General features: G+C 49.4%; 2 protein-coding genes and 1 long non-coding RNA gene across 15 annotated transcripts in view; 2 read left to right on the top strand and 1 right to left on the bottom strand.

Annotated features, from left to right (window-relative positions):
• The window catches only part of RPUSD3 (RNA pseudouridine synthase D3), a 29685-nt gene extending 12872 nt beyond the window's left edge, over positions 1-16813 (top strand). For 2 of the 9 annotated variants that reach the window (XM_035276253.3, XM_054245922.2), the window contains 2 exons: positions 6318-6445; positions 7836-9268. In XM_035276253.3, the coding sequence (XP_035132144.1) occupies positions 6318-6445; positions 7836-7844 (137 nt within the window). In that variant the 3' untranslated portion in view covers positions 7845-9268. Of the gene's footprint in view, positions 1-6317; positions 6674-7835; positions 9269-15725 lie in introns of those variants that run through there. The other 7 variants (XM_078351617.1, XM_078351614.1, XM_078351615.1 and 4 more) reach the window with 6 other exon arrangements.
• TTLL3 (tubulin tyrosine ligase like 3) lies at positions 535-24949 on the bottom strand. Of its 5 annotated transcripts, none has more exons than XM_002758610.8 (14): positions 24487-24949; positions 24172-24260; positions 21787-21955; positions 21553-21650; positions 18486-18614; positions 17218-17332; positions 16373-16471; positions 14477-14672; positions 10065-10213; positions 8785-9025; positions 6953-7388; positions 2504-2771; positions 997-1223; positions 535-830 (listed from the first exon to the last, which is right to left on the bottom strand). In XM_002758610.8, exons 2-14 carry the CDS (start codon positions 24217-24219, stop codon positions 591-593), a joined length of 2415 nt encoding a protein of 804 aa, XP_002758656.4. In that variant the 5' UTR covers positions 24220-24260; positions 24487-24949; the 3' UTR covers positions 535-590. The 5 variants fall into 5 exon arrangements, with proteins under 5 accessions (XP_002758656.4, XP_035132137.1, XP_078207720.1 ...); XM_035276246.3 differs by having other exon boundaries at positions 14477-14621; XM_078351594.1 differs by having other exon boundaries at positions 21787-21952.
• Positions 21829-26913, top strand: LOC144579572 (uncharacterized). Its single transcript, XR_013527492.1, has 3 exons — positions 21829-21962; positions 22227-22337; positions 24094-26913. It is a non-coding gene; the product is annotated as an uncharacterized LOC144579572 (long non-coding RNA).
• Positions 26914-27925: the final 1012 nt, after the last annotated feature.

Raw genomic sequence — 27925 nt, 5'->3', positions numbered from 1 at the left:
AGGCAGTGCCACACTTTTCTTCAGGTGGGTGTGGCTTGTGGATATTTCCTTTTTAGGTGACCGTGGCCCCTTGCTGAGGAAGGGATAGTCCCACTCCCTCCGCAGAAGGGCTGAGGTTTAGGCAAGGCCCACTCTTTCCCGTCTCATGGTATTAACGTTCCTATGCCCGCTAGGTGTCATTTTGCCAGCCTGGCTTATTCTCCAGGGTTAGGGGGCTCCCAGTGGTCGGCAGTTCTGGCAGTGTGTCCCCGCCCTCTACTCACTGCCATGTGATCTTGGGCAAGCCATGCCTCCTCTTTCAGACTCAGTTTCTTCATCTGTGAAGTGAAACCTCACACTCTCCACCCTCGGATTCAAGATACTGGAGGAATACCTCAATAGGAAGCCCCATTATCTGTCCCTAGGTGGGGAATTCTGGGTCTCGCAGCTCAGAGGAGCTGCTGATGGCCTCGGGCTCTTGTTGTGGACCCTGGGGTACAGGGCCTTGCCCCACCCACTCTTGACCTTCCAACAGCAATGAAGCCAAGCCCCAAATACTTCACTTCTTTCTTTTTATTTGGTGTTGGATCCAGGACAAGGGCAGTGGGGAATCAAAGCAGGGGCTTCCCTAGCTTCATATCCCCCAGACCCCTGCCCCTCTGGAATGTACCAACAAGGGGCAGGGGTTTCAGGGGGCTCAGCCTCTTTACAGGGCAGGCCTCAGCCCTGGGTTTGTCACAGTCTGGCCTTGAACTTGCCTTTCTTACGGGTGATAGGAATTGTTCCAACTTCAAAGGGCAGAGGCAACGCATTTCCAGGTGGTGGCCTCGGAGGCACAGGGGAGCAGGAACCTCGATGTGAAAGGAGGGGAGAAGAGGGAGATGATCAAGAGTCTGTTGAGGAAGCTCTTCCCTTGGGATGCCAGCCAGCCTGGGAGCTGCATTCTGCCTGTGCCCTCCAGCCCTGACCCCATGCTCAGCACTGCCCACTGGTTGTGAGTCATAGTTCGAGGCCCACCTTTCTTAGCTTCAGGATGCTGGGTGCCACCTTGAAATCAAGGTTAGGTGGGAGGGAAATGAAGACCTTGGGCGTGGGTAGAGTCCTCAAGGCCTTGCCTGTGATCCACAGGGCCTTAGTGCCCACCAGCTTGCTGTGCTGTTGTCTGAGGACCTGGCCCTGGTGTTGGAGTACTTGGGGAGAAGGCAGCTGGGCCTTGGTGTGGAGGCTGGGGAAATGGTGAGGGGCTGTGGGAGCAAGAGAAACTGTGAGGGCCTGCGGAGGCCCCAAGGTGGCCCAGCTGCCCTATGCGGTGTGTGTAGAGGATGGGGATGTGGAGGGGGTGGGGTAAGGGCAGATGGAGCCTTCCCAGTTCCTCCTCCAGAGGCAGTGAGAAGAACACAGGGCAGAGTCCAACAGACCTGGGTCTGCATCCCAGCTCTGCCCCTTCTGAGCTGTGCCACCTTGGGCAACTTCCAACTTCCTGATACCTCGGCTGGAAAATGGGGATAATAGCACCTAACTTGCTAGGTTGGTGTGAGGCCTAAAGGAGCTCGTAAGGTAGTAACACGGGGCAAACTGTTAAGTGTTGGACACATGTTAGTTTTTTTCCCCAGAGGTGACTCTGCTTGGACGCAAAGGCAGAATACTGCAGTGGCAAAGCATGGGTGCTGGAGAGAGCAACGTGGGCTTGAGTCCTGGCATCTTTGAAAGCAGGATAACTGCCTTGCAGAGTGACTACTCTGGAGGACACAATACTCATTTTGCCAAGTGGTTTTTTTTTTTTTTTTTGAGATGGAGTTTCGCTCTTGTCCCCCAGAGCGGAGTGCAATGGTGCAATCTTGAGTGACTGCAACCTCCTTTTCCCAGGTTCAAGCAATTCTCGTGCCTCAGCCTCCGGAGTAGCTGGGATTATAGGTGCCTGCCACACCTGGCTAATTTTTGTATTCTTTAGTAGAGACGGGGTTTCACCATGTTGCCCAGGCTGGTCTCGAACTCCTGACCTCAGGTGATCCACCTGCCTCAGCCTCCCAAAGTGCTTTTTGCTTGTTTGTTTGAATACAGCATCTCGCTGTCTCCCAGACTGGAGTTCAGTGGTGTGATCATAACTCACTGTACCCAGGACCTCCCCGGCTCAAGTGATCCTCCTGCCTTAGCCCCCTAAGTAGCTGGGACCACAGGGTCACGCCACCACACCCAGCTAATTTAGCTGTGTATTTTTAAAGAATACTTTGTGAGCAGTGGCTTTTACTTGGTACTGGTGGCTCTATGGTGGGAAGGCCGATCCAGGTGGTTGGAAGGAGCCTATGGAGCAGGAATAAATCGCCTTGGGACACTCGGGTGTTTTGGGGGAATGGTCTTACCCAGGGCCTGGGGGTTTTTCGGACTCAGTGGCAATCTGTTCAAGGGTTGAGGTTGCCTGTCCCACTAGAAAAGGTCATGGTGAAAATGCACCCCAATCTGGTGCTGGAGGAATCCCATTCCCGGAGACTGGGGCAGACCAGTGCTGTGGTACTTTTTGCCTTGCCTTTCTTCCCCTTTCCGGGGTCTGAAGTGGTGGCAGTGGAGTCTGGCTTCTCACTGTGCTCCAGGCTCCTGGCCCCAGCATCTTTCCTAGAAGCTGACCTGTGGGTAGGGGTCCCCGAGTCCTTGTCTTCCCCAGAGCTTCTCTGGCTCAGCAGGGGGAGTGCTGGGTGGACCCCCATCCGCCGATGACACATCACCATGGGCTTCTTGATGGTGGAGCCCTCTACCAGGAGCTGGATGCCCACATATCGGGGCACTTCCACAGCAGGCTGTGGGCAAGAAGAGGAGACAAGGCCTACTCAGTCAGTGGTCCTGGAATCCTTAGCCCAGCAGGACCCAGGGCAGAGACGGGTGGAATTACTTTCTGAGGCACCGGGTCAAAAAGACATTTCTGAGCTGAGAAATGGAAAGTCCACCTCTGAGTCAGTACCTAGAGTCACAGAGCTCCAGGGATTGCTAGCCCAGAGGAATGGAGGAAACCTAGCCATGCCCCACCAGCACCCCTTTACCACACTGTCCTAAGCTGCCCCCAGCCCCTGCTGGAGTGTGTGTGGCTCCGCTGCACAGGCTGCCGCTGGTGCATAGCTCTCTGAGCTGAGCCAATCAGATTCTCTGCACAGGGAATTTGAGTTATGCCACTCAGACAAGTAAGCGGCTTGGAGCCTGCCTAGAGCCTCGTGTGAACCCAGTTTATAGGGAAGCAGAAATTAAGAACCTTAAAGAAGACAGTCTGTGGAGAGAATGAAGTAGCGAATATGCAGAGGAAGGTAGAGAGAAAGGTCCAAGAGAGGAGCTCCCTTACAACTCTCAGTTCCTATCAGGCCAAGCTGTATGTCCTGCCCTCAGCTGGGCTCCAGGAGAGCTCCCTGTGCCTTGCCAGCAACCTGGAGCTAGTTGGAGGTGTCTTCTGTGCCACTGAAGGATCCTGATCAGAATCTATCTAAACATCAGAATTATTTGGAGCTTGTTAAAAATACAGCTATCAGCCGGGCACAGTGGTCACATCTGTAATCCCAGCACTTTGGGAGGCTAGGGCTGGCAGAACACCTAAGTTTAGGAGTTTGAGACCAGCCTTGCCAACATGGCGAAACCGTCTCCACTAAAAATACAAAATAATTAGCTGGGCATGGTGGCAGGCACCTGTAATTCCAGCTACTGAGGAGGCTGAGCAAGGAGAATCACTTGAACCCAGGAGGTAGAGCTTGCAGTGAGCCCAGATGGCACCATTGCATCCAGCCTGGGCAACTAAGAGTGAAACTCTATCTCAAAATAATAATAATAATAATACAGCTATCACCGGGTACAGTGGCTATGCCTATAATCCCAGAACTTTGGGAGGCCGAGGTGGGTGGATCACCTGAGGTCAGGAATGATCATGACCTCATGTTGACCAGCCTGGTCAACATGGCGAAACCCCGTCTCTACTAAAAACACAAAAATTGGCCAGGCGCGGCGGCTCACGCCTGTAATCTCAGCACTTTGGGAGGCCGAGGCAGGTGGATCACGAGGTCAAGAGATCAAGACCATTCTGGTCAACATTGTGAAACTCTGTCTCTACTAAAAACACAAAAAAATTAGCTGGGCATGGTGGCGTGTGCCTGTAATCCCAGCTACTCTGGAGGCTGAGGCAGGAGAATTGCCTGACCCCAGGAGGCGGAGATTGCAGTGAGCCAAGATCACACCATTGCACTCCAGCCTGGGTAACAAGAGCGAAATTCTGTCTCAACAAAAAATAATAATTAATTAATTAATTTAAAAAAAAAAAAAAATATATATATATATATATATATAACTTTCAGCACTCCTGAGTAGCCCCAGATGATGAGAGAAAGCTCATCTTTACAGAAGAATCTCAGCTAATAAATGCAGACGAAACAACAGAATTAGACATTCGATGTTTTGCAACTCTAATAAAATAGGCAGTAATCAAAACTAGTATCAAAACAATTAGATAAAAGAATGACAGGAAAATGTATAATCTGGACACAGCCAACACATTACCTTACAAAAAAATTAATTGCAAAGGGGAGATGTAGCTTTTATTATGGAGACATCTGGTAGCCACCATTGTAACCCAGAGTCAAACTCAGCAGCACTAACCGTGAGACACTCACAGGATGTGCCTTGTGATGCCACATGACGTACCTGGCATCACCTCTGAAGTGCTCTTGCCAGAAATGTTTAACCTGAACTCATCAAGCTGTTTGACCTAACTAATAAGTTCTGAGACAATCAGCTAACAGAAGACCAAGGTAAATAACACCATAAGGAAACAATCAGATAAATCCAGAATGCGGGACAGTTCTACAAAACAAACAGCCTGGCCCCTCAAAAGATCAAAACTATGGGGACAAAAGGCACTGGGGCTAGCCTAGATGAAAAGGGGCAAAAAAGTGCAAGGTGTGAGCCTTCATTATGTGCTGGCCTAAAGAACAAATCAGCAATAAAAAACATTTAGGGGGCTGGGCGCAGTGGCACACGCCTATATTCCCAGCACTTTGCAGGGGCCGAAGCAGGAGGATCACTTGAGGTCGAGAGTTCAAGACTGGCCTGGCCAACATGGTGAAATCCCATTTCTACTAAAAATACAAAAGTTAGCCAGGCATGGTTGTGGGTGCCTATAGTCCCAGCTACTCAAGAGGCTGAGGCAGGAGAAACACTTGAACCTGGGAGGTGGAGGTTGCAGAGCCAAGATTACACCATTGCACTCCAGCCTGGGTGACAGAGTGAGACTCCGTCTCAAAAAAAAAAAAAAAAGTTATTTGGGAGTCATTTGACAAATGCAGATGTGTAGTCTCCTTCCCAGGCTAGACATTTTGGATTTTGGGTCAGTCTCTGGGGTGGAGCCCCCTGACATCCATAGCAGCTTTCAGCTGCTTCTAGCCTGGGCACTGGCATTGGGAGCCCTGCACTACAATGGCACTTTTTCCCTCAGCTTGCCTGTGTATTTCCCCATTTACATTTTTTGAAACCAAATTGCCAATATATTAATTTAAGAAATGATCTATAACTGTAATAAAGACAAGATCTTTATCACACTTACGTGTGATCATTACATTCTCTTCCTGTAACCAAACCTTGACAGAAGCTAAATGCTAATCAGAAGCCACTTAAACTGCCACAAGAAATTCTATCCAGAGCTTAGAAAGTCTTGAAATCAATTTTATAATTTTTTAAAATGCTGTTCTATTTTACAAATAGATTCCAATCTCTTTTTGGAGCAAGATGAGTGAAATAATGATAATATTAATAATAAGAATGGTAGCTACCAGTAATTGCCTATTACTGTATATCCAGGCACTTGACAGGTTATGCATGTCCTAACCTCATTAGGTAATAACAACAATAGCTAAAACTTATTAGCATTTACTATATGCCAGGCACTATTCTAAAGTACTTTACTGGCTGGGCGAGGTGGCTCCTGCCTGTAATCCCAGCACTTTGGGAGGCCAAGGTGGGTGGATCACCTGAGGTCAGGAGTTCGAGACCAGCCTGACCAACATGGTAAAACCCTGTCTCTACTAAAAATACAAAAATTAGCCAGGTGTGGTGGCGGATACCTGTAATCTCAGCTATTTGGGAGGCTGAGGCAGGAGAATTGCTTGAACCTGGGAGGTGGAGGTTGCAGTGAGCCAAGATTATGCCAGTGCACTCCCACCTGGGCAACAGAGACGGGCTGTATTTACTCTGTCTCAAAAGTAAATAAATAAAAATGAAGTACTTTACTTATCAACTCATTTAATTCATACAACTCATAGTATCTAACTTTGATAATTAAGTACTATTTTTATTTATTTATTTATTTATTTTTTTAGACAGAGTCTTGGTCTGTGGACAAGCGCCAGGCTGGAGTGCAGTGGCACAGTCTCGGCTCACTGCAACCTACGCCTCCTGCTTTCAAGCAATTCACCTGCCTCAGCCTCCCGAGTTGCTGGGACTACAGGTGTGTGCCACCATGCCCTTCTATTTTTTTTGTATTTTTAGTAGAGACAGGGTTTCACTATGTTGGCCAGGATGGTCTCGATCTCTTGACCTCATGATCTGCCCGTCTCGGCCTCCCAAAGTGCTGGGATTACGGGTGTGAGACACCGCGCCCGGCCTATTTTTATCCTTACAGATGAGGAAACCCAGGGGTTAGGAATTTGTCCAAAGTCACACAGCTTGTTGTCACTGAACAGGAATTTGAACCCATATGTTATATGCCTCTCTAGAAATATCCACATATACTAATTCATTTTATTCTCCCATCCCCATGAGAAAGATGGTAATAATATCCCCATTTCAAAGATCAGGAGCCTGAGGCTCAGGGAGGTGAGGCCACCTTAGCAGGACCAGGACTTGAATCTGGGTCTTAAACTGGGTCTGACTGCAGAGCGCTATGCTCCAGTACGGGGCTGCCTGGAAGAGGGCACAGACTCTCTGGGGTTCTGCCTGGGTCCGACCTCCTCACCTGTTTATAGATGAGCTCAAAGGCTCCTGTGTCACAGTTGTGGTCCAGCCGCCGGTCAATGACGACTCGCAGGGTGTCAGCTTGCACACCAGCACAGAGCTGGGCAGTGACTGCTGTGGAGGGTGCCATGGTGGGGTTGGCATTGATTTCAATCAGCCAGGGCTGGAAGTCCTCCCCGAACACAAAGTCAGCGCCATAGAGCTCAAAGCTGGCCTTCCGACACTGCACAGTGTCCTGGGAGGTCTGAAGTGCATGGATCACAGCATTCTTCATGCCAGGCACGATGACGGTGGACCAAGCATTTGGGGCCCCCATCTCCTGCAAGTGAGCCTGGAACCTCTGGCTGGACCACATGTTGTCTGGAGGCAGCAGTGGATGCCGATGGCATGAGTTCTCCAGGTGCTTCTGGATGGAGTTGTTGCACAGGTGCACTGATCTGGGGAAGAGAACAGAAAGCTGAGGTCCAGGCCCTTGTGCCCCTCTCATCCAAGCTCAGGGAAGCAGGCAAATCCTGGAACCAGCCCTGGGCCACCCTGCACTGTTCAACTTGAGATAGGGCCCTACTGGGAAGGACAAAAAAAACAGAGGCCTGGGCCCCACCACATTCTTCTAAGGCCAGAACCACCCTTATCTTTGAGGGCTGCTCTGAGGGTGCCAATTACAGGAGCCACAGTACTAAGGGCTTTGTGCATAGTCTCAGTTAACCATCCCAGTGCTTGGAAGATGAGAGGGTGGGTAAGGGTATGGCCCCGTCATCACCAGGATGCCATCTCCACACTAGTTGTGAGATCTTAGGCAAGTCATCTAACCTGCATGCTCTTCACATCTGCAAAATGGGGGTAGTAACAGTACCCACTTCATTGTGGTTTTTTTTTTCCTTCAGACCTGGTGAACCAGAAGTATTCATTGGATTCTTATGAAGAATGAGATAATATATACAAAGTGCTCAGCACTATCACATATGAAGCACTCAATAATTGATAGCTATGAGTTTCAAACTACTGCCTCCCTTCTTCAGATGTGGAAACTGAGACTTAAATAGGTTTTCACGTGACCCAGAGTCAAACAACTTGGAAGCTGTAGAGACAGAATTCAAATTTAGGCTTCAAAGCTTTCTCTCACCCCAGAAGTTAATACAACATCTTGCCTTTCAAAACTCCTGACCTCCTTTCCCCTGCTCTACATTTGCTTCCCTTTTCCCCACAATGACACATATAATCTTTTAACCTGTTAGATAATTTCACTTGCGTTCATTGCTTCTTATTTCTCCCTGCTAGAATGTACCCTTGTGAGTTGGGATCTTGTTTTGTTCACTGCTATATCCCAAGTGCCCAGAACAGTAATGGCACAGGGTACACACTCAAGTCAAATCTGTTGGAGGGACCAAGAACAGTGTAATCCTAGCACTTTGGGACGCCGAGGTAGGACGATCACTTAAGCCCAAAAGTTTGAGACCAGCCTGGGCAACATAGTGAGACCTCATCTCTAAATGAAAAAATTTAAAAGTCAGCTGTGGTACATGCCTGTGATCTCATCTACTTAGAAGGCTGAAGAGGAAGGACTGCTTGAGCACAGGAGGTCGAGGCTGCAGTAAGCCATGACCATGCCATTGCACTCCAGCCTAGGCAACAGAGTGAGACTGCTCCATCTGTTGAAAAAAATAAATATATGTTGGATGCAAGGACAGCTGGCTGGATGCGGCCTCTGCCTGCCTGCAGCGTGTGTATGGAGCCCACCGCTGCTGCACAAGTCCCCTACACTGTAACCACCTGTTTGCTTGCCTGCTCCCCAACTAGGCAGGGAGCTCGTGGGAGGCAAGCAGTGGGGCTCACTTGTCTAAGTTCTTCAGGGAGAACGGCTGCGTGGAAAAGCGGAGATAGCTGTCACGGTAGAACCACACGGTAAGTGGGTTCCAGTCAGTTACCAGGAACCACTGTCTCAGGTCAAACTTGGTGCCAAAGATGAGCAGGGGCCGCTCAATATACTTTTGTACCACCCATTTGCTGTCCATCATCATGGGCTTGCCGTTCACCAGCTTAAGTATCTCCTCCAGGTGGTCCATGCACATGATGCCTATGCAGGAAAAGAGCAGTCAGGGATTGGGAAGTCAGACATGGGCTGGGAGAAGGGCCAGTTTGTCATGAGCTCTCATCCACAGAGCTGACAGGGCTGCATGGGTAAGGCTGCCTCCCTCAATTAGAACCCAGTTCCCTTTGGAAAAGCCAGGAATTTGCTAAGGATTTAAAATTTTTCCCAATTAACCAGTTTTGTTTGATTAAACAGGAATATGTATCTGAATAAAAATTTAAAGTGTTGGCCTTTTTTGTTTTTTAGTTTTTGGGATAGTCTCCCTCTGTCATCCAGGCTGGAGTGCAATGGCATGAGCTCAGCTCAGTGCAACCTCTGCCTCCTGGGTTCAAGTGATTCTCCTCCCTCAGCTTCCCGAGTAGCTGGGATTATAGGTGCCTGCCACCATGCCAGGCTAAGTTTTTTATTTTTAGTAGAGACAGGGTTTCACCATGTTGGCCAGGCTGGTCTCCAACTCCTGACCTCAAGTGATCCTCCCGCCTCAGGGTCCCAAAGTGCTAGGATTACAAGTGTGAGCCACTGCACCTGGCCAGTGTTGGGCTTTTTTAAAGCATGTGCATATTGCTTTCCCACCAATAATAAACAGACTATAAAACCAAAAATTAGACAGTACAAAAGGGCATACAATAACAAGTACATCTCCTTGTCCAGAGGCAGCCAACTGCTGCTTCCAGGTCCTTATGGATATCCTTCCGGGCCATGTCAGAGTCTACATGTGCTCAGTTTCCCTGCATTGTATCAATTAAAGCATGTTAAGGATTTGGAATAGTGCTTTAGATGCATGACTGCATTTACTCCTCACCTCACAGGAGGTATTATCATCCTCCTCATTTCACAGATGATGTTATATCACCTCAGGGAGGTGATATAACCTGCTAAAGGTCATGAAGAATATTAGTAGCAGAGCTGGGACTCAAACCCGAGCAATTTGGCTTCAATAAGACTGCACTATTCACTTCCTTGGCCTCTAGTGGGAGATGCAGGTTGTAGGGTGCCGGCGCAGGAAGTAGGAGCTGACCCCCACCTCGTCCGCGAGACTTGGCTCCTGGTTTCACGATCCAGATGTTGCGATCCCCTTCCATGTTTATCTGGGGTACCACAGCCCGCAGCTGCTGCAGGATGTCCTCACAGTGCTGGACCTGAGTGTCGTGGTGCCTGAGTTCTGCCCCTTTGCTGTGGAGAAATGATGGAACTTGGGACATGTGGGTGGAGAGGGTAAGAGGAGACATAGCCCACCCACCATCATCCAGGCAGCTTTGGTCACCCCCTCCCTGCAGATCTTGATAGGTCCCTCCCAAGCCTCCAGCCCCACCCTCAAGCCACCCCTGAAATCCTAACCTGCCCAGACTACAGGAATCAGAAAGGTTGATAAAATTCCATTTACCGCACCCCCTACTCCAACACTCCACCTGTGCCACCCTCTTCCTATTACATTAAAACTGTCTGACAGAATGTAATCATTCCAGTTCCTAATGATGGAGCACCACTATGCGCCAGGCACTGTGTGACAAGCACTTTCCATACATTATCACTAATCCTCTCAAGGCCGTGCCAGGGAACTGCTGGGACCTGTCCCCCACCCCCTGACCTTTTTTTTTTTTTTTTTTTTGAGACAGGGTCTTGCTCTGTCACCCAGGCTGGAGTGCAATGATGCAATCATGGCTCACTGCAGCCAGGAACTCCTGGGTCCAACCCTCAGCCTCCCAAGTAGTTGCAACTACAGGCATGCACCGCCACACCCAGGCTAATTTTTTTTTTGCAGAGATGGGTCTTATATTACCTAGGCTGGTCTTGAACTCCTGGCCTCAGGCAATCCTGCCTCAGCCTCCCAAAGTACTGGGATTACAGGCATGAGCTACCTTATCTAGCCCTGGTCCCATTTTAGAGAAATATAAACTGGGCCAGGTGCAGTGGCTCATGCCTATAATCCCAGCACTTTGGAAGGCCAAGGTGGGCAGATCAGGAGCTCCAGGCCAGCCTGGCCAACATGGCAAACCCCCATCTCTACTAAAAATACAAAAATTAGCCAGGTATGGTGGCGTGTGCCTGTAATCCCAGATACTCGGGAGGCTGAGGCAAGAGAATCGCTTGAACCCAAGAGGCAGAGGTTGCAGTGAGCCAAGATTGCACCACTGCACTCCAGCCTGGGCAATAGAGCAAGGCTCCATCTCAAAAAAAAAAAAAAAAAGGAAAAAAAGAAAAAGCAAAGAAAAGCAAACTGAAGCTTTGAGAGTTAAGGAACTTACCCAAGGCCACACACTGAGAGTTGAATGGTTCCTCCAGGATTCAAACTGTCCTGTCTGATTCCTTCACCTACAGGTGCTTTTTGAGGTTCATTCCCCTCTTAAATCTGGGCCTAACATTGGCTGATGCAATGTTAGCCTAATTTCTTTCAAGCACATCTGTATCACGCCTTTTCTTGCTTGTTTTCTCCTCATCATTTACCCCCACCTGACACATCTGCTTATTTGGTTCTAGTTAGGGATGCAGAATGTAACTAGAATGTAAACTCCGTAAGAGTAGGAACATTTTTTGCAGTTGTTCTCTGCTCTATTCCCCATCCCCAAGCACCATACCTGGCACTCAGCAGGTACTCCCTAAAAGTTTGCTCAATGAATGAATGGCTGCCTCAGCAAGTACTTTGGCAGGAGCTTGCCTCAGCAACTGGACTGCACAGACAGGGGTTCATGGACAAAGAGGGACAGAAAACGTCCTGTTTTCTACAGGACAGAAAATGTCCTGAACTAAACCAAGTCACAAAATACCCCAGATTGCATCTGATCCAGACTCTCCCATTTCTTTTCTTCTGACTGAATAGGACAGGAGTCTCCTATTCAGAGGAAGCTAACTCTGTGACACTTTTGCATCTTGAATGTTACCAGTTGTGGAGAACTTGCTCTTTTTTAAGGAGGAGGCAGCAGCCACTGGGGCAGTGCCAGGAACAGGGACAGCCAGATGCAGGGGGCTTGGCAAGGTCTCCTAGGAGTACTCACACTTAACATCCTGACAAACTTCTCTGTGGCCCATAGCATGAAGTATCTAGTCAGTACAGTAGTCTGTGATGTGGCCCAGAAAAATGTCACACAGGAGTGGCAGGAGCATGTGTAATTTGAAAAAGTATATTCAACATGACAATATGATTTTATAGTTAATGAAAAGAAAAAACACCAGTATTTTACTGAAAAGTCAGCCTTGATGAAAACCTGGCTGGCTTAGTTCTTAAAATCCAGTATTAGAAAAACAATAACAAAAACTGGCTGGGGAGGCAAGGATATTTTTGTTTGTTTGTTTTTGAGATGGATTTTTTTTTTTTTATATGGAGTCTCCTGTCTCAGCCTACCTAGTAGCTACAGGCATACGCCACCATGTCCAGTATTTTCAGTAAAGACAGGGTTTCAGTAGATTGGCCAGGCTGGTCTCGAAGTCCTAACTTCGTGATCCACCCACCTCGGCCGCCCAAAGTGCTGGGATTACAGGTGTGAGCCACCGTGCCCAGTGGATTTTTTTTTTTTTTTAAAGTTGAGAAGCATAACAGTAAATATTGAATGGATCAGGCTGGGTGCAGTGGCTCACGTCTGTAATCCCAGAACTTTGGGGGACTGTTTGAGCTCAGGAGTTCGAAACCAGCCTGGCTAATGTGGTGAAACCATGTCCTTACAAATATATATATATATAATACTAAGCACACTAAGATTAGCTAGGCCTGGTACCACATACCCATAATCCTATCTACTCAGAAGGCTGAAGTGGGAGAATCACTTGAGCCTGGGAGGCAAAGGTTGCAGTGAGATAAGACTGCACCACTGCACTCCAGCCTGGGCAACAGACTGAGACTCTGTTTCAAAAAAATAAAAAGAAAATATTGCCAGGTGCGGTGGCTCACACCTGTAATTCCAGCACTTTAGGAGGCCAAGGTGGGTGAATCACCTGAAGTCAGAAGTACGAGACCAGCCTGACCAACATGGAGAAACCCCGTCTCTTCTAAAAAAATAAAAAATAAAATTAGCCGAGCATGTTGGCATATGCCTGCAATCCCAGCTACTCTGGAGGCTGAGTTAGGAGAATCATTTGAACCCAGGAGGCAGAGGTTGTGGTAAGCTGAGATGGCACCATTGCACCCTAGCCTGGGCAACAAGAGCAAAACTCCGCCATACACACACACACACACACACACACACACACACACACACCACACACACTAATAAATAAGTAAAATATTGAAGGAATGAATGAATGCTGGTCATTTGTACTGAACCAATCAACACTGTGTATGTCTATTATATGATGCAATCTTTTATGAAATCCCGACTTTAGAGAGGGTCCTATAGCCCTCTAGAACTTGCCCCCACATACCAGAAATAAAAAGGACTCATATGTTTTACAATTAATGTTCTAAGCCTTGATTTTTCTTTTCTTTCTTGAGACAGAGTCTCACTCTGTCATCCAGGCTGGAGTGCAGTGGTATGATTCAGCTTGCTGCAACCTCTGCCTCCCGGGTTCAAGCCATTCTCCTGTCTCAGCCTCCCAAGTAGCTGGGATTACAGGAGTGTGACACCATCCCAGCCAATTTTCATATTTTTAGTGGAGATGGGGTTTCAACATGTTGGCCAGGCTGGTATTGAACCCTTGACCTCAAGTGATCTGCCCATCTTGGCCTCCCAAAGTACTGGGATTATAGGTGTGAACCACTGCCCCTGACCGCCTTGATAACTCTTAATTTAAGCTGGGTAGCTTTACTGTGGGAACAAGGGCTACACTTCATTTCTGGAACCTGGCATAATCCTTGGCACATAGTAGTTGCTCAAAAGTTGTTTACTATGTGTTCTGCCTTAGTCTATTCTCCCTCTAGTCCCTTCTGCATGCTTCTGCTGAATGGAATCTCCCTAAAGCAGCACCAGGCTCACCCTGATCCTCCCTTCTTCTACCTAAGAACCTTTTCCCAAAGTGTGTTCTGAAAACACTGCCCCTCAGGATGCTTGCGGGGAGGCAGGGCACTGGGCTCACTTAAGTACAGGATATGCTGCACACTCTCTCTATAGGCTTGCACCACCTATAGGTTCCAAAGAGTCCTGCACCGGGAAGGCCTCTAATTAACTGCTTAATCCAAGGTTTTCCCAATATGATGGACCACAAAAGCCCTTTTTTCATAAAATCTATTTACTTACTGTAGAATTAACCTCTGTGCACACACTTTGGGCAATGTGCTGTCCACTTGGCGGCACATGCTCTTAGTGACTATGCTATGCCAAGAACCAGAAAGAGTGGCCCAGACCCTATTATGGAGGCAGTGGGAGTCCTTGAGGGTTCCTGAGCAGAAGAGCAGCAGGGCAAACAAGAGCCGGAGGCTTGGTGAAGGAGTGGGGGCTGCATGAGACAAAGAGGGTCTGTCCCTAAGCACCTGCCCTCAGCCCAAAGTCCCAGCTGCAGGGTACTCACTGGACCACTTGGTAGTAGCACTGGAGGAAGAGGGACCAGTCCTTGGGGCTGAAATACAGTGGGGCCTCCAGGTCCTTGTCGATGTCCATGTGGGCCAGGTTGCTAAGGTACTCCTCGCACGCACACAGAGCTTTATCCACAAACTCTGGGGACACCAACACTTGGTTTTTCTCCTGTTTCTTGGGCTGCTTGTCTCCTTCACATAGGGAGGGGCCTGTCATGATCCCACATCAAGGCAGGTAATCTGACACATGCCACAGCCCCCATTGTCCTAAGGCCTGTCACTTACCTGAGGCACAGCACGAACCTATGTAGATCCCCTACTGCCCTGGGATGTGTCACTTAGCTGAGGCTTTGCTCTAAATTCACTGCAACTCTAGCACCTGCCCTTGGCTTCCACTGTCCCAGGACCTGTCACTCACTAAAGGCTCCACCCTAAGTGTCCCCAAGGCCTCTAACAGCACCTATAGCCATGGCACACACCTGCAGCCTCTCTGCCCCTGGGACCTCTGACACACCCGAGGCTCTGCCTAAAATGCACCTGGGAGCTTTGGCCTATGTGAACTCACTTATACATGAATACCCCTCCCCCAAGTCTGACACAGCTCCTTAAGTCCACACACTAGGAGTCCAGACCCATTCCCAGAATCTTGATAAAGAGCTACAACCCTTAGCCCACAGAAACACTAACCTCTGTGTGCACTGCTACTGCACAAGGCCCTGACACACACCTGAAAGTGATTACAGAAACTGACCCTTCAGAAGACCCCGTGCACACCCACAAACCTGACTCACCCCTGAACATCGCAATGCTCTAAAGATCCTCATATACAACTGAGGCCCTCAGTCTGACCTATACCATAAAAGCTTAAGCACAGGGTCTCTGGCCACACCTGAGGCCCTTGGACCCCTTATCCTGGCACACAACCAAGCCTTCCTTGTACGTGACACACACAAGAGACAGCAATGGGGAGATCTCCCTCTGGAAGATGCAGGACTGTCCTCCTTCCTAGAGAGCTGCCTCTACTTCCCTGAATCCCACGCTGATGGGTCCCTGGATTACAGGACTAGAAACCTGGAGACGGGAGCTAAATCCAGAAAGGAAAAGGCCAGGCAGTGGTTGGCTGGCATGCAGTGATAGTGAGCATTCCTCTGTGTCCCCCTCCAATCCCAGCTGTTCCTTCTGTTCAGGCCCAAGGTGTCCTTAGGCCATGTGTAAAGCCCGGTTTTGCTGCTTCCTTCTCCTCAGAGACCTGAGGCCCTCTCCAGGACGCTCAGCCACATGCCAGGCCCATGGGAGGGCTGAATGAGGAGTGGATCAACTAACAAATAGATGGGAAGACAAGTGTCTACATACCTGGGACAGAAAAATGGATGAGTAGATGGACTGGAAGACAGATAGGCAGGGGAGAGGAGAATGGAATAGGAGGTAGAGAGATGGGCTGATGGATCTGTGGAAGGATAGGTAGGCAGGGAGTGGATAGTTGGATGGGGAGTATGAAGCTGACGTCAGGTAGGTGAATGAAGAGATTAACAAAGGGTGACAGGTGAGAGGATGGAAGGATGAGTGGAAGGGTGGGTGGGTAAATTGGTAGATCAAAGAGTGGGTGAATAAGTGGGTGGATGGGTGAATGGATGGATGGATGGATGGGTGGGTGGATGGATGGGATGGATGGGTGGATGGATGGATGGGTAGATGTGAATCATACACAGATGTGTGGATGAACAAGTAGGTGGGTGGATGGATGGATGGATGGGTAGATGTGAATCATACACAGATGTGTGGATGAACAAGTAGGTGGGTGGATGAATAGATAGGTGGAAGGGCAGATCAGTGGAAGGACAGATGGGTGGAGGATAAATGAGTGGGAGAGTGGAGATAAGCACAGTACTTACCTGTGGCTTCTTCCTCTTCTGCCTGTATAGGGTATGACTTCCACTCAGACTTTACCACCAGCTTGAGAACGTTGCGGGCAGCTGTCAGCCAGAAGTCTTCTGCTCCCGGGGCATGGGATACCCTGCTCAGCCTCTAGGCTTGAGGCCTGTTCTGGTTCTAGAACCTGATCTTGACTTGTCCCATTTTGGATCTGGAATCTGACTCTACCTTTTCTGACTCTAGAGCCTGAGTTTAGAACTTGCTCCTGTTTCAGTTGTGGAACCAAACCCCAAATCTTACCTGACTTGGCTCATATTCTACCTTCAGAATCTGGCCTGGACCCACTGTCTGATTTATTTCATCTGTTCATGATCTATTTTTAATACTTATTCTATCCCGAGAACCAGACTGTATCCTACTTCAGATTTCGAATGTAATTTAAACCTGGCATAGAATCTGGATCCAAATTCTAACCTGAATTTAGAACATATTGTGGAATTGGAACCTAGTCTGCCTTAGAAACCCAAAGCCTGCTGCCTTCTTTGGAACCCAATTCAACTAGTGGAACTTGACATAAGCCTGGAATCTGTTCTGGATTCCAAACTCAAGGGACTGAGCAACTTTTAGAACCTGTTCTACAATATAAACCATGCTACCTGAGCTTTTCTGGAGGTCAGAGTTGACCAGACTAAGGGGCTCATTAAGGGAGGACACATTAGGGAAGGATAAAGATTGAGGGTAGGGAAGGAAGTCTGCTGGGACAGATAAGGGCATGAAGAGAGTCCTGCTGCTCTCCAATATGAGCTAGGTCTTTAGCCCTGCTCCTTCAGCCTCAGGTCCAGGCATGGGGCTGGGGTCTCCTTACCTATGAAGGCTTTTTTGTCATCCTCAGCCCCCAGGCGGTAGCAGCGTGGGAAGAAGGAGTCAGCATCAGCCTCATAAAACCATGGCAAATTCCGGAGATTGAGACATAGACCCACCTATGGAGTTAGCCGCTGAGGGGGCAGGACAGGACTGCCCACACTCAGCACACATCCAGACAGCTCAGAAAGCATCCCACCCGGATGCTCTCAGAGCCTTGGGCCCACTCGCTTGGTCTGACTTGCTCACATCTATCACTGTATGTTTGCCTGGGCCACGAATGTCTGACATCCCTCCTGTCCACCCTTTCACATTCTTAAAGAGCTGCCAAGGCCAGGTGCGGTAGTTCACACCTGTAATCCCAGCACTCTGGGAGGCTGAGGTGGGAGGATTGTCTGAGGCCAGAGGCCAGGAGTTCAAGACCAGCCTGGGCAACATAGCAAGACCCCATCTCTTAAAAATAAAACAAAAAAAGAGCTGCTTCCTCTAGAATCCTTCTTAACCCACATCAATAATATAATGGCAGGTCATTATTATAAAGCCCTTCGTCCTTGCCACAACCCCAGAAGATAGGCCTTACTGATATTCTCATTGAAAGGTGAGGAAACTGAGACTCAGAGAGGCAAAGTTACTTAATAAGAAACCCAGGTAAGGCTGGGCATGGCGGCTCATGCCTGTAATCCCAGCACTTTGGGAAGCGGAGGGAGGTGGATCACCTGAGGTCATGAGTTGGAGACCAGCTTGGCCAACATGGTGAAGCGCCGTCTCTACTAACAAATACAAAAATCAGCCAGATGTGGTGACATGCACCTGTAGTCACAGCTACTCAGGAGGCTGAGGCAGGAGAACTGCTTGAACCCAGGAGACAGAGGTTGCAGTAGGCCGAGATTGCACCACTGAACTTTTCTCAAAAACAAAATAAAACAAAACAAAAACAAAGAAACCTAGGTAAGACAGAATGGGTCCATTAGCCAGATATCTTTGGCTTAGGAGGTAAGAGCCTGCTTGTTCACTATCACTGGACTTGGTGACTGTTCTACCTCCAGACCCATTTGAATGCTGGAACATATTTTAGTCACTATGTCTATACATGCCAGATACCGCACAGGGGTTGGATTTGAACCAGTCAGATACTGGTCAGACTTCAAATCTGAATTATATACTTCCTCTTGCACTGAGAACTTCCTCTTACTGACAAGGAGAGTGGGGAGCAGAGCTGCCAACCCAAGGGCAAGGAGTTGGAAGCTGCCCTGCCTGCTCTGGGGAGCCTACCTTTGTGGTAAAGGAGCCAGCCCGGGCGTAGTGGTTTATCATCTGATCCTTAGAGAGGAAGCGATAGTCAAGCACGTCCCGCCGAGTGGTCCAGATGAAGTAGGGAGTCTCATTCCGAACCATGCGAGACTAGAGAGAAGGGGAGGAGATAGAAAGAGACCAGTGTGGGTAGCAGGGCTGAAGGCAGCTTCTCCCTGTCCTGCTGAGCAGGGTGGGTGAACAGGAAGGAGAGGATGCAGATGCTTCCAAGGTGGCCTCTAGCCCATACATCATCTTTGTGTAAGGCAAGAAAAGACTTCTCTTCCACCAGGGCACAGGAGGGCAGAGAGCAGGCCAGCCTTTCAACCTCCTTTTGGTCTTAGGGAGGCCAAAGGCTCCCTTCTGCCTCCTTTTGTCACTGTTTAAGGTGTCCTATGAGGCTTGTCATTCTCAGCCTCCAGGCAGTAGCAGTGTGAGAAGGAGTTAGCATCAGCCTCATCAAACCACAACAAATTCCGAAGACTAAGACATAGACCCACCTATGGAGTTAGCCGCTGAAGGGGCAGGGCCCCTAAGGGTGTTCCCAAGCAGTGACAAAGCTACACAACTTGTTTTGGCCCATGGTCATCAGTGACTTGCCCAGGGACAGGACGGTGACTCCAAGCAGATGGGCACACACCTTGTGACAAAGGCTATCTCATGGACCCCACCTCTCCATCCTTCCTACAACTCTGGGATGTGGGATAATTATTAATAACTAGTGTCAGCATATGTCTTTCTAAGCACCTTTCATGTCAGTTCATTCAAGGCTCACCACAATTCTGTGTGGTAGGGGCTACTGTTATCTGTTTCACAGATGAGGAAACCGAGGCACAGGGAGGCAAGTGACTTGCCCAAGGGCTCATGAGATTGATCCATATGAAGTTGCCAATATTCAACCATTCCTGACATAGAGAAATGGCTTTTTTTTTTTTTTTTTTTGAGATGGAGTCTGACTCTGTTACCCAGGCTGGAGTGAAGTGGTGTGATCTTGACTCACTGCAACCTCCGTCTCCTGGGTTCAAGTGATTCTTCTACCTCAGCTTCCCTAGTAGCTGGGATTACAGGCATGCACCACCATGCCCAGATAATTTTTTTTTGTATTTTTAGTAGAGACGGGGTTTCACCCTGTTCCCCAGGCTGGTCTTGAACACCTGACCTCAAATGATCTGCCCACCTTGGCCTCCCAAAGCACTGGGATTACAGGCATGACCCACTGTGCCCATCCAGAAATGGCAATTTTGTATAATTCAACTCAGTAAGTGGCACTGCCAGGATGCAAACCTCAACATGCATACCATCACAACCATCTCTTTCAGATTTTTTTGTTTTTTTTGTGGGTTTTTTTTTCTTGAGACAGAGTCTCACTCTGTTGCCTAGGCTGGAATGAGCGCAGTGGTGTGATCTTGGCCCACTGCAACCTCTGCCTCCCAGTTTCAAGCAAGTCTCCTGCCTCAGCCTGCCAAGTAGCTGGGACTACAGGTGCATGCCACCACCCCTAGCTAATTTTTTGTATTTTTAGTAGACACTGTTTTACCAGGTTAGCCAGGATGGTCTTGATCTCCTGACCTTGTTATCTGCCCACCTTGGCCTCCCTCCCAAAGTGCTGGGATTACAGGCGTGAGCCACCGCGCCCAGCCTTTTTTTTTTTCAGATGAAATATCACTTGTTCTGTCACCCAGGCTGCGGTACACCAGTGCAATCTCAGCTCACTACAACCTCTGCCTCCCAGGTTCAAGCAATTCTCCTGCCTTAGCCGCCTGAGTAGCTGTGTTTACAGGTGCCCGCCAGCACACCTGGCTAACTTTTGTATTTTTATTTTTGAGATGGAGTCTCACTCTGTTGCCCAGGCTGGAATGCAGTGGTGTGATCTCTGGTCACTGCAACCTTTGTTACCCAGATTCAAGCAATTCTCTTGCCTCAGCCTCCCAAGTAGCTGGGATTACAGGCATGTGCCACTATACCCAGTTAATTTTTCTACCTTTTTAGTAGAGATGGGGTTTCACCATGTTGGCCAGGTTAGTCTCGAACTGACCTCAGGAGTTCGAGATGTTCCACCAGCCTCGGCCTCCCAATGTGCTAGGAGTATAGGCATGAGCCACTGTACCCGGCCTTTATTTTATTTTTTGAGATAGAATCTCCCTCTGTCACCCAGGCTGGGGTGCAGTGGTGTGATCTCAGCTCACAGCAACCTCCACCTCCCAGGTTCAAGCAATTCTCCTGCCTCAGCCTCCTGAGTAGGGATTACAGGTGCTTGCCACCACACCCGGCTAATTTTTTTTTTTGGTAGAGACGAGGTTTCACCTTGTTGGCCAGGCTGGTCTCAAACTCCTGATCTCAGGGATCGGCCCCCCTTGGCCTCCTAAAGTACTGGGATTACAGACGTAAGCCACCCTGCTCAGCCTCTTCCAGAGCTTTTGAAGCCCTTCCTTCCTGCCTTCACTTACCAAGAGCAGAAGAAGGGGAACTATGCGGGTTTTTATTTGAAGGGGGAGCTATCATACATGGAGGCTGTGCTGGCATCTGATATGACCTAGCAGAGTTCTGAATCCAGGCCAGATGGGACACAGCCCTGCTGTGTCCCTCCTTACTCTGCAGGCCTAGCCAGCCTTTATTCACTTATTCCTTTTTCAGAGATAGAGTCTTGCTCTGCTGCCCAGGCTGCAGTGCAGTAGCAGGCTCATAGCTCACTGCAGCCTGTAACTCCCAGGTAACCTCCCAAGTAGCTAGGACTATAGGAACACACCACCACACCTGGATAATGTTTTTCTACATTTTTTGTAGAGACTGGGTCTTACTATGTTTCCCAGGCTGGTCTTGAACTCCTAGCCTCAAGTGATCCTCCCACCTCAGCCTCCTCATTAGCTGGGACCACAGGCATGAGCCACCATGCCTAGCTCTATTCAGCCTTTAAAGAGGCAGTTTTTACTATAGATAGGGAAACTGTGGCCCAGAAAAAAAGGACTTGTCTGAGTTCACCCAGCTGGACACCAGTGCTCTCCCTCTAAGCAGGCAGCCCTTGCTTCATCTTGGCCCCCAGGGCCCTCACCATCAGAGAATGTGTTCCATCTAGGTCATCAAATTTCAGTAAATCATCGAAGTCGAACACCTGTGGTGGCTGGAACTCCTCATACTCATCTTCATCCTCTGTGGATGCAGAGCCCAGAGCTGATGAGGCCCCTCTCCCTGACCCATAGCCCATAAGGCCTCCACCCTGGGACAGTGGGAACCAAAGGAAAGGGACTCAGAAGGGACAGCTGCGGAAAGGGAGGGAACAGCTCACCATCCTCAGTGGTGTCACTGTTACCCATCACTGAGCTATCCGGATCCTTCTGGAGTGGCAGCAGGGTGGAGCCTGAGCAATGGACCATCTTCTTCTCCACCCAGCCCCTCTGGCGCAAGAGACACCGGATCACCGGGTAGCGGCCTTGGATGGTAAAGATCTTCTTCTGCTACAAGGTGAGAGATGGATACTTTTAATAAGTATTGCATAAGTGCCAGACATAGGGGATATAAAGGTGAACCAGATAGTTATGGACTCTGCCATCAGAAAATTTTTATATTCCATAGGAGAGACAGACTATAAACAAGTAGAGAAATAAATATGCATGGTAATAATGATAATAGCAATGGCTAATATTTATTGAGGGCCTACTATGTGCTGAGAGCTTACATGCATTACTAACAATACTATGCCTTTTTGCTTTATTTTGTTTGAGCCAGGGTCTCACTCCATTGCCCAGGCAGTATCGTGGCACGATCTTCACTGCACCCTCTGCTCCTAGGTTCAAGCAATTCTCCTGCCTAAGCCTCCCTGAGTACCTAGGATTACAGGTGCGTGCCACCATGCCCAGATACTTTTTTTTTTTTTGAGACGGAGTCTTGCTCTGTCTCCCAGGCTGGAGTGCAGAGGCACAATCTCGGCTCACTGCAGCCTCCACTTCCCAGGTTTGAGTGATTGTCCTGCCTTGTGAGTAGCTGGGAATACAGGTGTGTGCCACCACATCCGACTAATTTTTGTATTTTTAGTAGAGATGGGGGTTTCACCATATTGGCCATGCTGCTCTCAAACTCCTGACCTCAGGTGATCCACCCACCTTGGCCTCCCAAAGTGCTGGGATTAAAAGTGTCAGCTACCACACCTGGCGCCCAGATAATTTTTATATTTTTTGGTAGAGACTCAGTTTCACTGTGTTGGCGCAGGCTAGTCTCGAATTCCTGGCCTCAAGTGATCCTCCTGCCTCAGCCTCCCAAAGTGCTGGGATTAGAGGTGTGAGCCACCATGCCTGGCCAATAGGATGCATTTTTGTTAGATGCTGTTATCCCCTTTTTACTGGCTATGAAACAGAAGCATAGCGAAGTTGAGCAGCCTGCCTCAGGCCATACAATGGTTAAGCAAAAGAGCAGAGATTTAAATCCTGGCAGTTTGGCTCTAGAAATTGCATACTTAATGGGGATTCAGAGAAACTACTTAGAAAAACATGGTCAGGGAAAGTTAAAAGGAAGCCATGAATGTACAGAGCTGGGAAATAAATGGTGGTTCAGGCAGAGGGGAATGCATGTGCAAAGGCCTTGAGGCTGGAGAGAGGTCAGAAGGAACTGAAGGGAGACCAGAGTGAGTGGAGATGGAAAATGAGGAGAGCCCCAGAAGAGGTAGGCAGTGGCCAGACTATGGAAGGCCCTGCAGGCCTTGAAACAGACTTGGATTTTATACAGAGTGTCGTGAGCAATAAAGGCTAAGGAAATCTTTCTAAGCTTGGCTTGCTGTTGTATGGAAAAAAGATGACGGGACAGGGATGGAGGCAGACCAGCTAGGAGGCTGTCATGGTTTGCTTAGGAGAGAAATCACAATTACTAAAATGAGAGTGGTGACAACACAGACGGGAGAAGGTGATAGAGTTGAAAATGGTTTTGAAGGTAGAGATGACGAGTAGTTTTGCTGATGGGATTAGACCTGTGGGTGAAGAAACAGAAAGATGAGATTTCTGATGTGAGCAACTGAGAGATGGGAAAGACCAGAGACTGGGAAGAACAACAGGTTTGGGCAGGAAAATCAGAATCTGGTTTGGGACATGAATTTGAAATGCTTGTTTAGTTCTCTGGGTGGAGATGACAGGTAGGGGCCTGAATCTACAGGGTGTGGAGTTCGAGGCTGGGCTGGAAGGGGCACAGAGCGGGTACCGCACACTGACTGGACTCAGAGCCAAGGACACAGCCAAAGAAGACAGACCTGGGGAAGGGGTCAGGGGGCCACTAACGGCTGAGAAACCTTCAAAGAGTGCTGAAAAGCAGCAGCCAAAGAGGAAGAAGGGAAAACTAGGAGCCTGCAGTCAGGCAGCCAAGGGGAAGTGTGTGGGCAGCGATGCAGAAAGATACTGTGTGCCCAATCGAGATAAGAGAGAAAGGCGCTGCTGGGTTTGGCTCCTGGAACTCACCAGGGCACCTTGATTAGGGTGGGACATCGCAGGGAACCAGAGTGGAGGGAGCCCAGAAGTTTGGTGCAGAAGGGGTAAATGGGGAGGAAGCTGATGATGGGTGTGGGGGTTGAGGGTTTTGCTGTTGTTTTCTCTTTTGCTTTTGTTTTTTTAAGGATGTAAGAAAATACCGCAGGGAGACGGGCTGAACCGCTCCCAGGGTCCTTTCTAAGCGCCCCCGCCCATCCTCCGACCTTGACAGCTCTCTCCACGTGGATTTTGGCATTTTGGAGCCGGTTCATGTTAGACGCCTTGGAGAATCGTCGCCAGACGACTGGGGAACCTGCAGAAAGATGCGGAGTAGGGGTGGGTAGACTGGGGTTTGGTCTAGGGTCTCCGCCTAGGATCTTTTCTGGCAGCCGATAGCCAAGCCTCTTCTCTTCCTCCCGCCTTCATCCGGATGCCCACCCTCGGCCGCTTTTCTCCCGATCCCTATTCCCTCCACCCCAGTGTCTTCTCCTCCTCGCAGCCGCCGTAGGCCAGGGCAAGCGGGTCGCACGGGGCCTCACCATCCTGCGGCAAGGGGTCATCCAGGACCAGGGTGTGTGGGGAGTCGAGGGGGTGGGGATCCACGTCGCCCTGGGCTTGGGTGCGGAGGACCAGGGTCTTGAAGGCGCGGCCAAGGCGGCAAGCAGGGGCGGGGCTGCCCGCCTTGCATCTGACGCCTGCCCGACCCGCCTCGGGCAGGGCGGAGGCGGGGCCTGGCCAAGGAGGCCTCCCTGGCAGACGGAAATCGGAGCGGCGTGCGGAGGGTAAACTGGTGCGTGGCTCGGGAGGCTGCAGCTTCCACAGCCAGTGGCACACTGAGCCGCCCTTCTGGCAGTACCAGGAGGCCTAGCCCCAGCGCCCAGGCCCCAGTTCCCCCGCGCTCAGGAGCGGTGGTGCGCCGGGCCCCTGCATGTGCCCCTCGCCGCGCGCACCCTCCCAGCACCGCTGATCCTGCCTCCCCTCCGCGTCGCCGCCTCCTCTCCCAGGAGGGCCCTGCCCAGGCTCGAGCCCTGTCCTTCATTCCAAGCCCCGCCCCGTTTGCTGTTACCTTGGAAACCATTCCCTGGGAACCATCAGACCGCTCCCAGCTGGTTTGGGGGCTGCGGTGGGCCCTGAGGCAGTCGAGCGAGGGCTTCTCTAGAAACTGGGGCCTCACCCAGACCGTCGATAAGCGGGGCACTCAAGGTGGAAGACAGCACTGAGTCCCACTTTAAGTTAGTGTCACGGTTCCTTATCCAATACTTCCTGGGTGCCACCGCCCTTAGGGCTTGAGTGATTCCACAGTATTTATAGGCGCTAACGAATGGTCCCTGACCTCATGGAGTTTACATCCCAGTGCGAGGGGAATAAGAAGCAAGTAACAAAAGAAGAGAATAGTGACAGGTATAATAAGGACAGTCAACAAGCAGAGGTGAAACCAGGAAGGGGGGCACATTTTAGGTAAGGTGGGGGTAGAGGATGTCCTCTCTAAAGAGGTGACACATTTAAGTTGAAGGTGTAAATTCGAGGAGTCACAAGTCACCAGGGAAAGGGGAGGAACAGTACTTCAGACAGGGGACAGTCCCAGCAACAGCTCTGAGGAGGGTAAGAACCTCTGTGCAAACCACAAGGCAGCTAATGTGGCTGGAGCCTGGTGAGGCCAGATCAGACCTGCCAGGCCTGGCAGATGGGCCTAGGGTAGTGTGTCCTTAGAGAGGGCAGCATATGGGGGTAACAAGAAAGTGCAGAGCATACCTTCCCCAGGAACTTGAAAATGGAAAAACATCATCTGAGTCAATTGCGAAAGAAACGTAACAGATCAGTTATGCCCAACCCCCAGGCTAAGAATAAGTAACCTCTTTGGAAGCACTGGAAAAGAATTATCCTCAAAAGTTTAAGGCTCCGAGATGTTAAACAATTTGCCTCAAATACCAGAGCAGAGGCGACACTGGAACCCAGTTCTGACTCCAAAGCCTGTCTCTTAAACATCCCTCTATATTATCACTCAGAAGGTTGCCTTGTTAGTCACAGAAGGACCTCACAGGGGCAGTTTAAGAGGCAAACTCTAGCAGCGTCCATGCAGGCAGAGTTGGATACGAGTACCCTGGCCCAAGAGCCCAGCTTTGTTAGTCACTGGGTATGAGTGAAGGTGGATCCCCCAACTCTCTGTCCAGCTGCCCCCAACCCCCCTTAGCTGATGGCTAGACTTCCTGAAAAGTATACTCCCCAGGAGAGGCAATTTAGGGAATTTGGACCCTGGGAGATAAGTGACAAATGAGGGTTTTGGCTGGTTCATGCAGGCAATGCTTTCCTGTAAGGGTTGTTGAGTGACCCTATCAGTCACCCAGTTTCACTGTGAGCACCTTTAACATTCACTGCAAAGCTAGAACAGAGTCATATGCCCTGGAGGGGAACACCTAATTTGGAGAGGTAGGGGGGTAGGTCACAGAGGTAATGTCATAAAGGGGATGATAGCACTTTGGGAGGCTGAGGCAGGAGGATCACCCAAGGCAGGCCAGGCAACAGAGAGACCTTAAAAAAAAATTAGCTGGGCATGGTAGTGGCACAGGCCTGTGGTACTAGCTACTCAGGAAGCTGAGGTCAGAGAATCACTTGAGCCCAGGGAAGCTGAGGCTGCAGTGAGCCATGACTGTGCCACTGCATTCCAGCCTGGGTGACAGTGCGAGACCCTATCTCAAAAATGAAAAAAAGAAAAAAAAGGGAGGGGGACAATAGTTATTTATGTTGCCCTCACCCCCTGCCTTTAACGTCACCCTTTCAAGAGACCCCTTTGGCCATCTGGAGGAATCCCTTTTGAAAGCTCACCTCAGCTGGGTGCGGTGGCTCACTCCTGTAATACCAGCACTTTGGGAGGCTGAGGCGGGCGGATCACAAGGTCAGGAGATCAAGACCATCATGGCCAGCATGGTGAAACAACATCTCTACTAAAATACATAAACTTAGCTGGGTGTGGTGGTGCGTGTCTGTAATCCCAGCTTCTCGGGAGGCTGAGGGAGAGGAATCGCTTGAACCCGGGAGGCGGAGGTTGCAGTGAGCTGAGATCGCATCACTGCACTCCAAGCTGGCAACAGAGTTAAGACTCCGTCTCAAAAAAAAAAAGCTCAACTCAAAGGTTAACTCTTCTTGAAGCTTACGCTGACATCCTCTCCTATAAATAATCCCTCTTTGGCCCCCAGACTTCCAATATTAAATATGAAACACTTCAGTGCACCTTTTACACATCTAGCTCTTTTCCTGGACCTCCCAAGTCTGAATGCAATAACATCATGAACACTGGAAATTATTCAACAGCCCAGCCACTGGGCTGGTAGAACAAACAACTACAATTCAGTCAGTGCCTGTGTGGCAGGGACCATGTCAGATTATTCATATTCATTATCTCCACTTTATAGACTAAGAAACTGAGACACAATAGAAATAACTTGCCCAAATCTGGCAAGATTCAGGACTCAAACACAAGGGGTTTTTTACTTCAAGATGTTACTTGAAGGCTGCACTAGGTAGCACTAGCCAACATAACTTTCTGCAGTGATGGGAATGTCTATCTATGTGTTGTATATGCTGTGTCTATATGCAAGTCTATATATGCTGTTGTAGATGGTACAGTCACTGGTAGCTGCTAAGTTGCCAGTGGGACCGGGGAACTAGATTTTAAACCTTTTTTAATTGTAATAATTAAAACTGAAATAGCCACTCGTGGATGGTGATTACTGTTTTAACACAGGCCAAAGTCTACTCTTGCTCACTGGCTGAGATTTGAGGCAAGCTATTACATCTCATGTCTGGAACCTCAGTTTCCTTATCCACCAAATGGGAGCACTGTTTCTCTGTGGTTACTTTTTAGCTCAAGTAAGATCATTATGTGAAAAACACCAAAGCTCTGAACGTTCAGGCAGAGAGAACAGTTTCAAAAATGAATGGTGCCTGGACTGCAATGAAAGGGGTCTCTGGATTGGGGCC

The sequence above is a fragment of the Callithrix jacchus genome, chromosome 15 (assembly GCF_049354715.1).
Source record: "Callithrix jacchus isolate 240 chromosome 15, calJac240_pri, whole genome shotgun sequence".
Classification (NCBI taxonomy): Eukaryota; Metazoa; Chordata; class Mammalia; order Primates; family Cebidae; genus Callithrix; species Callithrix jacchus.
Note: the sequence above shows the minus strand (reverse complement) of the source record. Positions and strands in the feature narration are given on the sequence as shown.

Coding starts and splice junctions, on each gene's coding strand:
- TTLL3 (XM_002758610.8), bottom strand. CDS start 24,219: ATGAACCGGCTCCAAAATGCCAAAATCCACGTGGAGAGAGCTGTCAAG. Junction 10,214..14,476: donor TGCTACTACCAAGTGGTCCA/GTGAGTACCCTG, acceptor ATTTCTCCACAG/CAAAGGGGCAGAACTCAGGC. Junction 9,026..10,064: donor AGCCAAGTCTCGCGGACGAG/GTGGGGGTCAGC, acceptor TTTCCTGCATAG/GCATCATGTGCATGGACCAC.